The 14302-nt window shown below is 45.9% G+C and overlaps 1 protein-coding gene across 5 annotated transcripts in view; it reads left to right on the top strand.

Moving 5' to 3' along the window:
* TTC7B (tetratricopeptide repeat domain 7B) overlaps positions 1-14302 on the top strand; it is a 267917-nt gene that overhangs the window by 177032 nt on the left and 76583 nt on the right. For all 5 annotated transcript variants that reach the window (XM_070469788.1, XM_070469792.1, XM_070469789.1 and 2 more), the window contains 2 exons: positions 3349-3421; positions 6764-6924. In XM_070469788.1, the coding sequence (XP_070325889.1) occupies positions 3349-3421; positions 6764-6924 (234 nt within the window). The remainder of the gene's footprint in view (positions 1-3348; positions 3422-6763; positions 6925-14302) is intronic.

The following is a 14302-nucleotide window of genomic DNA, read 5'->3' as shown; positions in this document are numbered from 1 at the left end:
CTGAGGGAGGCTCTCAACTGGGGCTAGGGCCTGGCATCACAGTGGGTACTGCATATGGGGATGGGTGGATGCATGGCTGAGTGAATGGCTGGCTGGCTGAGTGGCTGGATGAATGGATGAGTGAATGGATGGATGGATGGATAGATGGGTGACTGAGTGAATTGCTGGCTGGCTAAGTGACTGGCTGGCTGAGTAGATGGATGGATAGATGAATGAGTGGATGGATGGATGGATGGATGGATGGATGGATGGATGGATGAATAGATGGTGGCCTCAGGGGGCCAGTAGTTTAACAATTGTTTCTTTTCCTGTGGAAGAAACATGGAATTAATTAATATGGAGGTGTTTTGACAAGGGAAGCACTTTGTGAGCTTCCCTGTGATGACACTTTTAGGAATTCGAATTTAACAGCAGGCTTGCAGTTTTCAAGATCACTAATGTCCTTCCTTCACCTGCATTGCTGGATGCTTTCTGTCGAGAAGGTTTTCTGTGGGCGCACAGGTACGGTGTCATCACAGGAAGCCTCGCGGCTGAAGTCATCCTGCACAACTGGAGAGAGGTCTTCAGAGTCTCCCTGAGATGAACACCATGAACCTTCCTAGTTTTCTTGGGCAGCTTCATGTCTCCTCTTTTCTTTCATAGGCTGAAGTGACCAGATCAACTCTTTAACCAAGTTATGGAAATGAGATGTTTTAAAATGTGTATGTTTAAGTTTTAGCTCATTAGAAATTTGGCCACTGAATATTCTTTATTAGCCGCACTGACACTTCTTCAGATGTTGTCCTAATGCATCCCAGTGATGCCAAGGTTTCTAGCACATCTCTCTCTCGGTGCTGTGGATTTATAGTTGATAATCATTTGAAGATGCTAAGTCAGACCCTTGGTCAGAACCATTCTTATCCACACCTTGAGTTCTCCAGACCGCTGCCAGCTTTCTACTTGGTTGGTGTTGGGTAGAGGCAACCATGATTTAATTTAACTTCATTTGTAAAAAATCTAAACCATGCTGAGAAAATTACAGCTCTGTGGAATTCTTTTTGAGGGTTGTAGGAAGCTGGTTTTATTAATTGTGAAAGAAGATGAGATAAAATTAATAATGCTAACTAATTCAAAGTCTCTTCATAATTCATTTTGTATTCATTTTCCCTGAATAATTGGGAGAGACAGAAACCATGACATTCCAATCTTACTTTTTATGAACACCAAAGAAAAAAATTCTTTGATGTACAAATTCATGGAAAACCAATGCCTGTCAAGTAATAAAAACTGGGGCATTCTGAGTAGGCCTCTGCTAGAAATAAGACATCTCCAAGGGCAACACAAGCAAGTCTTCAGCCTCAGCTTCTTAGACTGAAGTCAGAGAAGTCCTCCGGCCATGTCTTGAGGCAAGCGTGTTTCCTAAGGATGGGAGTTTTGCTCTTAAGATTGTAAAAGGGACAGAGGATACCACCTCCACCCTCTAGTTCCCCCAAGTCCCACACACGAGCTACAACATTTGCCCAAATCAGTTCAGTTCAGTTGCTCAGTTGTGTCCGACTCTGCAACCTCATGAACCGCAGCATGCCAGGCTTCCCTGTCCATCACCAACTGCCAGAGTTTGCTCAGACTCATGTCCATTGAATCAGTGATGCCTCCAACCATCTCATCCTCTGTCGTCCCCTTCTCCTCCTGCCTTCAGTCTTTCCCAGCATCAGGGTCATTGCCCAAATAATGCCCTGGCTTGTTGAACTTCACATATTTTCTGGGTTGCAAACACTCAGAAGACTTTTTGCCTTTTTCCCCACAGCAGACAGACAGCCCCATTAAAAAGGCCTTATTACCGTAGAAATCCATCCTTGGTGTGTTTGCCACAGTTGACTCCATAGTGATTGGTATTCTTTTTCATCTTGAATTTGCTGGTAGAAGATCCTCCCTTAATCACAGAACATTGACAGAAGAGCCCGAAGTTTTGCTCACTGTCTGGGCCTCCCCTTTTGTAATTAGTCTGCGCCACAGTGCCTTTTAAAGAAAGTAAAAGTTTGTTTTTCTCTTCTCACTGGACTGTTGAACACAGAATTATGTCTCATCTATAGCCACATTTTGCATTGCTTATAAAATACAACTGACTTCCACGTAAAAGCAAGAATGACATGCTTGCCATCAAGCAAGAGGCCAGTATAGCCACTTCCTATTGGCGCCAAAAGCCAGTTAATAGACTAAGTCTAGTGTCTGGCCACAGAGTCTTACATGTTGCATGTCATTAGAAAACTATGTCAAACTTAGTAGAACCTTCAAAAGACTGAATGAGTATCCTCCATTTCTCTGTATGGTTCATCAAAAAACCAAAACCTCATTTTGCAAGCAAAGCCAGGCCTTTGATTTTCACATGGTTTCTCTGAAATCCAGAAATTTGGATGAAGTAGCATCAAGGCCAAGCCATAACTTAACCACAGCAGCCGTCGCCCTGCCGGGAGTGCTCACGCCTCCCAGGGTGACACGTGGCCTCTCCTGCTCAGTCTGAGGGAGGAGCCTGCCGGGGGGTCCTACCGAGAGCCTGCATATTCTCCACCCCAGGCTCCTTCTCAAAGCCAGGCTCATCGACTGCCATTGCTGATGCGAGATGAAACCCAGAAATGTGTCACCTCATGTGCAGGGCCAAGAGGAAACTTGCATTCCATTAGCTAGTGGACAGAGGAGAAGAGTTTAAATGAAACAAAAACTTTTAAGTTGTAGTTAGACTTTATTGTACTAAGGGTATTCATATTTAAAAATACTGTAAAACTTTTAGCAACATGTATGACTGATTTATAAGTTAAAGCTGATTGAAAAGTAATAATTCCAAAATAAGGAAAGAAAGCAGAAAGAAACCAGGATCAGGGAGGAAAAATAGAAAGCACCCAAAAAAGGAAATACTTAAAACCAGATATATGAATCAGTATAATAATTATAAGTGACTGTGTTATAGAGCTAGACAAAGACAGTAACACTGGATTTATAAGCAATTTAACTCTAATCTGTTTGCAAGAGAGGTCACTGAATTATAAGAATATAGAAAACGTGAAAGTAAAGATGTGACAAAAGACTGCCATGCAAATACGAACCAAAATGAATCTGCAATAGCTATGTCAACATCATACAAAATAGGGTTTTAGTCCAAAGAACTTACTGGAGACAGACTAAGATGATACCATATAAAAAGAAAACGTTGAGTCCATAAGAGCTATCAAATACTCTCATTTGTATGCACCTAGCAATATAGACCATTGTTGAATATGGGGCCTCGGAATAAGTGACAGCAGCAATGGGAGCCCTGGTTGGGTCGGGGCGCCTGGGGGCCTCGCGCGCTAACCGCTGCCAACGCTCTTGCAGGGCCCACAGCCTGTCGCCTACAGACCACCAGGCCGCCTTCTACCTGGCCCTGCAGCTCGCCATCTCCAGACAGGTCAGTCCCCCGGCGCCCGCTCCGTCTCGGCGCGGTCTGGGGCGGGACCTCTGCGTTCGGCGCCCCTAGGCTGCCCGGGAGCCTCTCCCCGGGGATGCCGAGTCCTCGGCAAAGGCCCCGGGTTTGGTCCGCTGGAGCAGCAGCTGCGCAGACACAAGCAGGCCGGGCCCTGCTTTTGGAGGTCACACCGCAAACCGGGGGGCCCCGGCTCGGGTGGAGACGGGGCAGCGCTGGGTGACCCCAGGGGTCGCCAGGGAGCCCCCGTCGCTCGCGCCTAGAGCCCAGGGCTGAGCTGCGCGGCTGGGACTCCGTCACCGGAGGGGCCCGGGCGTCATACGGGGTCTCTCGGCCGTCGGCCGGAGGACGCCGGCGGTGCACGCAGAGACCCGTCCCTTTCAAACACGGAGGGGGGGTGAACAGCCACGCACAGCGGCTCCCCGACCCCGGAGCCCCCGCGGTGCCCGCCTGGCCGCAGGGACGCGCTCCGCCGGTCTCTGCCCTCCTGGCGGCAGCTTCCTGCCGCTGCCTTTGCCGCGCTCCCCCGCTGCGGTCCCCTCCCCGCGGTCCTGGGGCCTCTGGCCCCGTGCCCGCCGGCCACCAGGTGCGAGACGCTGGTGGTGACCCCAGCACATTTCCCGAGCGCTGGCCGGAGGGTGACTCAAGGGTCAGCTCCCCGGACACGCCCTTCCCCCGGCAGGACAGGCCATGGCCACGCATCTGACCTCCTGGAGCCTGGCGAAGGGCGCTAGGCGGCTCCCGCTGGGGACCGGGGACCGCGGGAACCAAGAGACCCCGTCCATGTCCAAGGCCTGACCACGCGCTGCTGCAGCGAGAGCTGTGGGCTGGTGACCCACCGCCGCCTCCCTCGGCCGCCAGGACCTCCTCTCGCCTCCTCCGTGAAGCCCCTTCACGGGGCTCCCTATTCCGCTCCTCCCTCCTGCTCCCTGCTCCTGTTCGCTGTCTTTCTCTGTAGACTTGAGGTTGCCCGAGGACAGGAACCCCCGTCTGCCATCATCACCACTTTGCCCTGGCAGCTGGCCCGTTGCTTGGCACGTGGTAGGCACTCACTAATACTGGGTGAATGAAGGAACCAACCTGCAATTCCTTGAGGTCAGCCCAGCCCCAGAGAGCACCACTTTGAACCCTGCATCCGTCTTTTCTTGGTTGGGTTGGACCTCCCTGAAAATGGACAGCTTGAGTGTACCTGCCTTCTTGACTCTCTCCGGATGCCAGGCTGAGTGCTGGCCTGCAGTAGGCTGTCCCCCGGGGAGGGGAGAAGTAGCTGGAGCGCTGTGGGTGGCGCGGGGGCCTCGGGAGGCCCCCAGCGGGACGCTGTGCTGTGTGCCTGCCCCCCCGACAGGGAGGACAACGGGGAGGGGCCCTCATCCTTAGTGAAAGCGAAAGGCGCTCAGTCGTGTCCGACTCTTTGTGACCCCAGGGACTACACAGTCCATGGAATTCTCCAGGCCAGAGTACTGGAGTGGGTAGCCGTTCCCTTCTCCAGGGGATCTTCCCAACCCAGGGACCAAACCCAGGTCTCCTGCACTGCAGGTGGACTCTTTACCAGCTGAACCACCAGGGAAGCCCCAGAATACTGGAGTGGGTAGCCTGTCCCTTCTCCAGTAGATATTCCTGATCCAGGAATTGAACCGGGGTCTCCTGCATCGTGGGCAGATTCTTTACCAGCTGAGCCACAAGGAAGCCCCCTTGTCCACAGAGCCATTGCCATCTGACCCGGAGGAGGGGGTCGGGGAGGAACTGGAGGTCCAGCCGCTCTGGTGTCAGCATGGGGCTGGGGGACCTGCCCAAGGCACGTCTCCTCTCTGGATTGCAGACCCTCCCCTACCGCCCATGAGATGATAGGTCCCCACTGTGATAGCTGGGATTCTAGGGCTCAAAAGCTGAGAGCCCCTCTAAACCAGCATTTTTAACTTATATTCATCAAAAATGGAACTTCAGAGAGGAAAACGGATAGACGTGGGGACAGATGGAAGTCATGGCTCCTTGCTAAGGAGTGAGATGCTGGGGGTTGGGAGGAAGCAGAAGAGCAGAGGGGTCCCACCCGGGCCCGGGGTCGGAGGGGGTGGGCAGGCGGCGTCCTGGACCGCGCTGTAAGGAGGCCTGTCTCAAGCCTGCTCTGAAATCCAGCTCCAGGCCCCGCGCTGCACTGCTGCTGCTGCCGTGCCCAGTCGTGTCCGACTCTGACCCCATGGACTGTAGCCCGCCAGGCTCCGCTGTCCATGGGATTCTCCAGGCAAGGACACTGGAGGGAGTTGCCATTTCCTCTTCCAGGCGATCTTCCCAACCCAGGGATTGAACCCAGGTCTCCTGCTTGGTGGGTGGATACTGTTAAACCTATATGGAAACTCTGGTGTTCAAATATCTGTTATGTATGCATTTTATCAACCCTTGTGTTGGGTGATTTTGAAGAAAGTCTTGAACAGCTGTCGGATCTTAAAGGTTAAAGTTGTATCTGGTCCTACTTACATTTGGATACACCTGCTTTGTGTGTGGCATTGCAATTTGTTTCTTGGATGGTGTTATTTTGGATTGTAGTTTGGAAAGGTGTGGGGTTTTTTTTTGTTTGTTTGTTTGCGTATCTCCTTGATGTCTAATAGAGATCCAGGACAAAGGAACTTGAAAATAATCACAGGTCTCTGATCATTTGGAAAGCTTCGTTTAAAGTTTTGAAACTTACTAAGTACTTTCATTTCAGCGCTACTTGAAAAAAAAATGAAAACTGTTCAGCTAAGGCAGTTTAAAAACTTTTGGCAATTTGTTACGTCTGCATTTAGAGTGAAATTATCTTGGACATAATCAAAAGTAATCCAGTTGTGTGGGAAAAGGGAGAAATTGTTTATTTAGGGAGATATAAAAGATTTGGGATCGGCAGTTATACTGAGAAACAGTCTCTTGTATCACTTCATTAGTCATTCTGTCACTTGAAGGGGGCCTCTGTTTTCATGTTTGTGGTTAATATCCTGGGGCGGCCGTAAATAAGGCTTAAAATCTGAATGTGACACATGGTGAAACAACTCCTGACATTTACAGAGAATCAGAGGCTTCCCTGGAAGCTCAGATGGTATAGAATCTGCCTGCAGTGTGTGAGACCTGGGTTCGATCCCTGGGTAGGGAAGATCCCCTGGAGGAGGGCATGGCTACCAGTTCCAGTCTTCCTGCCTGGAGAATCCCACGGACAGAGGAGCCTGGCGGGCTACAGTCCACGGGGTGGCAAAGAGTCAGACACGACTGAGCGACTGACACTTTGACTTTCAAATACTGAAATGGTGGCTGGGTGTGTGCGTGTGTCTAAGAATGCTTCTGGGTTTTGTTTTAAACCAGATCCCAGAGGCTCTGGGGTACGTACGCCAGGCTCTTCAACTTCAAGGCGATGATGCCAACTCCCTGCACCTCCTCGCCCTCTTGCTCTCGGCGCAGAAGCATTACCATGATGCTCTGAATATCATCGACATGGCCCTGAGCGAATACCCAGAAAACTTTATGTAAGTGATCCCGGGCTTACTTGTTTTTTCCTTATACAGAAGGTGTGAAATTTATCTCTTCAATTTATCCAAGTCCTTCATGGACGTCCTGGTGGTAAATAGTACAAAATCCTCTTTACTCTTGTTTTTTCAGGATATTTAGAAACAGTTTCTCAAATCAACCTGAGTTGAAACACTTTATCCCTTTTTTTCCAGTGTGTACCCTTGAGGTATACAAGATGATTTGAAATGCATTATGGATGAACTGTTTCATTTTAACAGTTATGCATTTTTAAATGAACATTAGAAAAAATACAGCTGCATGTCAAAGTGTGATTTCATAGAAATGATTGCTCAGAGGGAGACTAAAAAAATTTAAATGACTTGTTTTAAAGTGAATTTAAAGGAAAATATTAATATATGTGGATATGGCAAAAGCTACGTTGAACAAACGCCAATGACTAAAATTTGGGAACCATTGCTTTATAGCTTGTTTCTCCTATGTCAACAAGGACTCGCCCGAATTCCAGGTGATTACTGTATTTTAGGTGGCTTTGATCAGGATACCCAACCCCTTTGTGCCTTAGTTTTATTCTCTTGGAAACGGAATTCCTTAAATCAATCAAAATATTTGTATGTAAGCTAAGAAATGTCCTTACAGAATGCCGTGTGCTAGAATTGTCTGCGTATCTTCACCTCTTCCCTCTGAATCCCTGAATCCAGGGCGGTGATTAGGCTTTGCTGGGAAGGAATCGGTTCCCATCTTATCCTCGGTGGAGTAGCTTAGTAACCAGTACACTGTGGGCAGAAACAGTGAGCGGCCCTGCAGGCGGGCAGGTTCTAATTCTCTAATGCAGGGTCAGCAGCAGCGGGGGCTGCCGGGGCAGGGGAAGAAAGGTGGGCTGGCTCTCTGGCTTTCAGAAATGTTGCAAATTTTAAGTGGCTCAGCCTTGGCTTTATTTCTCTGCCTCCTCCCCTCACTGTGGTTTTAATTAGTGCGTTTCAGCAACTCCCCTTGGAAAATTGGTTCACACATTTCCATTACAAACATTTCTTTGTCTTCAAGTGAAAAGGGCATTTCTCTTCTCCCCACGGAGAAAATTCTCCTTATAATCCAGGAAACCTCTGACTGGAGATTTCTTCTGTAGGTCCAGCTATTTATGCGGAGTGAATTAAAGGGTTTTGCCTCCGTGTTTGACTTCTTGCAGGTCTCAAGCTTGCTCTTTTGCTCTCTGAGGACACGTCTGGATTTTATCCAAGGCTGGTTAGCCCATGGAACCATAAAGTGGTTGAAGCACTTTAAAAAGCGTGCGGCCCATCAGTAAAGTTTAGCCTGATGCGATTGAATTCCGTTACTCTCATCAATATTTATAAAGTGGCCGCTCCTGCCTCCCACCCCCGGCACCTTCGTTAGAAATCAAGTCTCCAGCCTGTGGCTCTCGCGTAGACAGCCTGGGGTGTCATCCGAGAGAAGAGCAGGCTTATTAAACTAATAGCCGTGCTGCAGTGCAAGCAGTAAACAGTGGTGGCTAATATGGTAATGCCTCCAAGTGACTGCAGCTGACAGCCTTTTCAAGTAGTGGAAGTAAGGAACAGCAGTAGAGATATTTGAGGAATGCGAGCCTGTTATTTTAATGTTAAGCTGTGAGCTCAAAAAAGCAGAGCATATGGCAGCAGGACTGAGAGCCCTGATGACTTGTTTGCTTTTTAAATATTTGTATTTCTTTCTTTGTGATGGGAACCTTCTTCCCAAGAATACTTTATTAAACGTCGGGGGGCCAGATGTAGTCGGTGGGTCCCATGGTTTCTTCCCATCCTGGGTAAAACATTTCAACACCAGCCTCAATAGGGTTCCCTGGGCACCTGTCCCGACTGCCCTGGAGCGTCCTCTGTCTGTCTGTGACCAGCTCTGGGAAGCCTGGGATGGCCTCCTGAGTCTCCTGTCCCCACAGTTGTGACCTCCCCCAGCCTGGGGGTGGAGTGGATGTTTCCTCAGCCCCTGCTCGGGGGATATGAGAGCACTTCCCGCTGTTAGGGTCAGGCCGCTCCGGCGGTTGAACCAAGAATTAACTGAACTAGCGTCTTAGCCTGATGCAGAGAATTACAGAGCTTCTTGGTTCCCACTGGGGGCTTCCCTGGGGGCTCAGATGGTGCAGGATCTGCCTGTGATGCAGGAGACCTGGCTTTGATCCCTGGGTGGGGGAGATCCCCTGGAGAAGGGAATGACTACCCACTCCAGTGTTCTTGCCTGGAGACTCCCACGGACAGAGGAGCCTGGACAGCTGGACACGGCTGTGCAACTAACACTTTGACTTTCACACTTGGTCCCCGTTAAGCCAAGGAACTTGAGCTGCTTCTTCAAGATAGTAACCACACCTTCGTAACAGAATCGGTTTATTCTGCGCTGTCGCTGCCTCTGCTAGGTCTTCCGCTGCGCGCGGCTGTCCCCGGCTGCGCTGTGCTGCGGAACGTGGGCTTCTGGGCTCCAGGGCGCGAGGGCTTCAGTGCTGGCGGCGCGCCGGCTCGGCAGTCGCGGGCTCACAGCTCTGGAGCGCGGGCTTAGCTGCTCTGCGGCAAGTGGGATCTTCCCGGACCAGGGCTTGAACCCATGTCTCCTGCGTTGGCAGGTGGATGGTTTACCTCCAAGCCACTAGGGAAGCCTGCCCACCAGCTTTTCTCATCTCGTGCTGACAGTCAGGATGGTTAGGCAGCCCTGGAGAGACCAGCTGCTCCTCCAGGGGCAGTCCACTGTCCCGGCCACGGCAGTGAAGGCATTCGTGCATGGTGATGTTTCAATAATTGAAAGTCATTCCTATAAATGTCACAACTAACACAGCATCTTCACATGTGCTACTTTGGAATCCTTTAACATGATTAAATATTGAGTAGAAGCAAAGACTATTTATTAAATCTATTTAAAATAAAAATACAAGTAACCTATGTATAAATGCTTCTTTGTGTAACAAAAACCCTTAACATTGCCTGTGAATTTCCCATGCACTCTGCTTTCCAACCCGGCCTCTGCCTGCCCAGGTTAACTGCTGCCCTGAATTCTATGTTGAGCAGCCTTTTGTGTTTCTATACCACAGATGTTGGTGTTCCTAAATCATAAAAATTTCTGGTTTTGTGTATTTTAAAAATTTTTAATGGAATTGTACTCAATAATGATACATTCATATTCTTTTTTGCATTGCTTCGCTTTATGTTTCTGAGGTTATCCCTCTTGCATAGAGCAGCAGTGTGTTCATTTATCCGAATGGTACTGTATTGTGTAAATATACCCAGGTTTCTGTTTCTAGTCTACGTAAGTGGGTACCTGGGCTGTTTTCAGTTTCTGACTGTTATGAAGCATGCTGCTACAGATATCCTTACACGGTTCTCCTGATGCCTGTGTGCAAGCGTTTTGTCAGGTAGACTCCTAGGAGTGGAACTGTTGGGCCATAGGATGCGGGTGTCTTCTGTTTACCAAATAATTCCAAGCCATTTCCAAAGCGGTTGTGCCCATTCTCTTCTCCACCAGCAGTGCCCAAGAGCCTGCGTGGCTCCCAACACCAACACACAGGCTTGGTGGGCGCTGGTTAGTGGCACCATATTGTGAGTTTAAGTGGCGTGCTGTTCATTCTTAATGAGGATGAGCACCTTTTTGTTCGTTGGTCATTCAGCTTTTCTCTTTTGTGAAGCACATGTAGAAGTCTTTTCTACTTGGGTTGTCTCTTTCCTACTAACTTGTCATTTCTTCATGTATCATAGTTCAGAAGGCTTTTGTTGGCTACACGTGTGGTGAAAATCTCCCAATTTGTGCCCTGTCTTTGCTTTCTCTTCGTGGGACCTTTAGAGGAACAGAAGTTCTTAAACTATAGTTGAATCAGCCCTATCCGAGGACTGTAGTTCTGTGTCGGGTTTAAGATGCCTTTCTTTTTATTTTCTAAAGCTCTCTAGGGCTGTCTTTTATCCCTGAAGCTAGAGTCCATCTGGAACTGACTGCTTTGTGTGTGGGAATATAAAGGACCAGGGTCATTTTTCCCATGTGGATACGCAGGTGTCCAGCATCATGCATTGAAAAGACTCCTTTCCCTGTTTCTCCCCGGGGCCGCTCTGGTCTTAAATCAAACATCCGTCCGTGGGAGGAGCTGATTGGCGGCTTCCCACCTGGTCCTGCGGTTCTGTGTGTCTGCTGCTCTAGCATCCTTCTCACCACGTTATTATCCATGAGGTCGGTCCACCCGTAACTCGCTGCTTAGGGGTGTCCTGACTGTCCTCAGGCCTTTGAGCCTTCAGATAAATGCTCACATTTGCTTTTCAAGTTCCACCAAAAAAAAACCTGCTGAGATTCTGACTGGAATTATTGGATTGGCCAAAAAGTTTGTTCAGGTTTTTGTACCAGCTACGGGAAAACCCAAACAATTTTCTGGTCAACCCAATACATTTACTCTAATAGCTTGGTTGGGGGAAAATTAGGTATCTCTAATTATTTAGACCTTTAAAAATACTTTTTAAATGAAGCTTTATAATTTTCTTTATAAACATTTTGTCAGTATTTACTGGATTTATTCCTAGTTTCCTGAAAAAAATTCCATGCTTTTCTCCTTATACCTCTATTTAAGAGGATAAGAAAATTTCTTTCTTCCAAGAATGCTTGGTAAGAGTTTGTTTCTTTAATCATAAATTGATATTAAATTTTATCAAATGCTTTTTATGTATTTATTAATATGATTATTATATAATTTTACTCTTTTAATCTGTGAATGTTATATTAATTGATATTTTTAAATGTTAAATTAACCTTGCATTCTTGGAGTAAGCCCAACTTGATCGTAATCTATTAGCTTTTTAATGGATTCAGTTTATTCATTTTCTAAAGAACATTTATGTTCATGTATGAAATAGATTATGGTTTTTCTTTCTCATTATATCCTTGTCAGGTTTTGGCATCAAAATTAGGCCAGCCTCATAAAATGAGTTGCAGTAGTTCTTTTTTGTGTGTTTTGGAATCTTTGTGTAAGATTAAAATTATTTGTTCCTAGAATAATAAGTTTTGGTAAAATTTGCCTGTAAAACCATCTGGGACTGGTCTTTTGTCCATGGAAGAACTTCTGATATTTTTTTTAAATGATTAAAGGATATTGAGGTTTTCTACTTCTTATTTTATTAATCTATGTTTAATATACTATATGTATTTTAAGAATTTGTCCATTTACTCTAAATTCTAAATTTTATTGGCATAGAGTTATTTATTTGTTGTTGTTCAGTTTCTCTATCATGTCCAACTCTTTGCAACCCCATGGCCTGCAGCAGGCCAGGCTTCCCTGTTCTTCACCATCTCTTGGAGCTTGCTCAAACTCTTGTCCTACTGATGTCATCCAACCATCTCATCCTCTGTCATCCCCTTCTCTTCCTGCCTTCAATTTTTCCCAGCATCAGGGTCTTTTCTAATGAGTCGGTTCTTCACATTAGATGACCAAAGTTTTGGCGCTTCAGCTTCAGTATCAGTCCTTCCAATGAATATTCAGGACTGATCTCCTTTAGGATGGACTGATTGGATCTCCTTGAAGTCCAAGGGACTCTCAAGAGTCTTCTCCATCACCACAGTTCAAGGTCCAGCTCTCACATCCATACATGAATACTGGAAAAACCATAGCTTTGAGTATGCAGACCTTTCCTGACAAATTAATGTTTCTGCTTTTTAATATGGTGTCTAAGTTTGTCACAGCTTTTCTTCCAAGGGGTAAGTGTCTTTTAATTTCATGGCTGCAATCACCATCCACAGTGATTTTGGAGCCCAAGAAAAGAAAGTCTGTCACAGTTTTCATTATTTCCCCATCTATCTGCCATGAAGTGATGGGACCAGATGCCATGACCTTAGTTTTTTGAATGTTGAATTTTAAGCCAGTTTTTTCACTCTTCTCTTTCACCTTCATATAGAGGCTCTTTAGTTCCTCTTCACTTTCTGCCATAAAGATGGTGTCATCTGCATATCTGAGGTTATTGATATTTCTCCCAGCAATCTTCATTCCAGCTTGTGCTTCCTCCAACCCGGCATTTCGCATGATGTAGTCTGCATATAAGGGTGACAGTATACAGCCTTGATATACTTCTTGACCAGTTTGGAACCAGTCCGTTGCTTTATGTCTGGTTCTAACTGTTGCTTCCTGACCTGTATACAGATTTCTCCGGAGACAGGTCAGGTGGTCTGGTATTCCCATCTCTTGAAGAATTTTCCACAGTTTGTTGTGATCCACACAGTCAAAGACTTCAGCATAGTCAATGAAGCAGCAGTAGATGTTTTTCTGAAATTTTCTTGCTTTTTCTATGATCCAGCGTATGTTGGCAATTTGATCTCTGATTCCTCTGCCTTTTCTAAATCCAGGTTGAACATCTGGAAGTTAACAGTTTGCATGCTGTTGAAGCCTGGCTTGGAGAATTTTGAGCATTACTTTGCTAGCATGTGAGATGAGTGCAATTGTGCAGTAGTTTGAACATTCTTATATGGCTGAAAGAATTATTTATAATGTTTTAAATCTATTTACTGTCATATAGCATTTGTGGTTAAGTCTTTTTAATACTGTTGGATATGCCTTTTTTTTTTTTTCTTGAACAATCTTGCCAGGAACCTGTTTGGAACATTGATCTTTTCAAAGAACCAGTGTTTTTTTGTTTTTGTTTTAATCATCTCAACTATATATTTGCTTTTTCTTTTATGAAGTTCTATCCTTATTTCTGTTATTTCTTTTCTCCTATTTTCTTACAATCTGTTCTGTTTTGTTTTAGCTGGTTTTCTTTCTTAACTTTTCAGTTGGATGTTTAGCTCACATAAGAAAGGTTTTTCCCTTTCTTATTTTCTGTTGACCTTTCTGGCGGTGCTGCTTAGGATCCCAGTTCCCAGGCCAGGGATTGAACCCAAGCCCTTGACAGTGAGAGTGCAGAATTCTACCCTCTGCCAGGAAATACCCCTTTCTTATTTTCTGACATAAGCATTTAAGATAAAATATTTCACTAAGGACTAATTTAGCTACAAACTACAAGTTTTGATATGTGAAATTTTTGTTACTGTTTAGTTCTAAATATTTTAAATTTCCATTATTCTTTTTTGACATTATTTTAGAACTATGTTTTATGATTATCAAATACATGGGTTTTTTAACTTATCTTTTGTCAATGGTCTTTTAACTTCATTGAATTGTGTGCAGAGACTGTAATCTATATACATTTGAAATTTGTTAAGACTTATATTATGGCCCAGCCTGGGTCACTTCTGATAAATATTTCATGTGTGCTTGAAAAGACTGTTTCTTGCCTTTGGGGATAAATTTTACTTTATATATAAGGTTGAGCTGTCAACTATGTTTTTCAGATCTTATTTATTCTTATTAATATTATTTTGTCTACTTCATCTATCAGT

The sequence above is a fragment of the Odocoileus virginianus genome, chromosome 6 (genome assembly GCF_023699985.2).
Source record: "Odocoileus virginianus isolate 20LAN1187 ecotype Illinois chromosome 6, Ovbor_1.2, whole genome shotgun sequence".
Lineage (NCBI taxonomy): Eukaryota > Metazoa > Chordata > Mammalia > Artiodactyla > Cervidae > Odocoileus > Odocoileus virginianus.
Note: the sequence above shows the minus strand (reverse complement) of the source record. Positions and strands in the feature narration are given on the sequence as shown.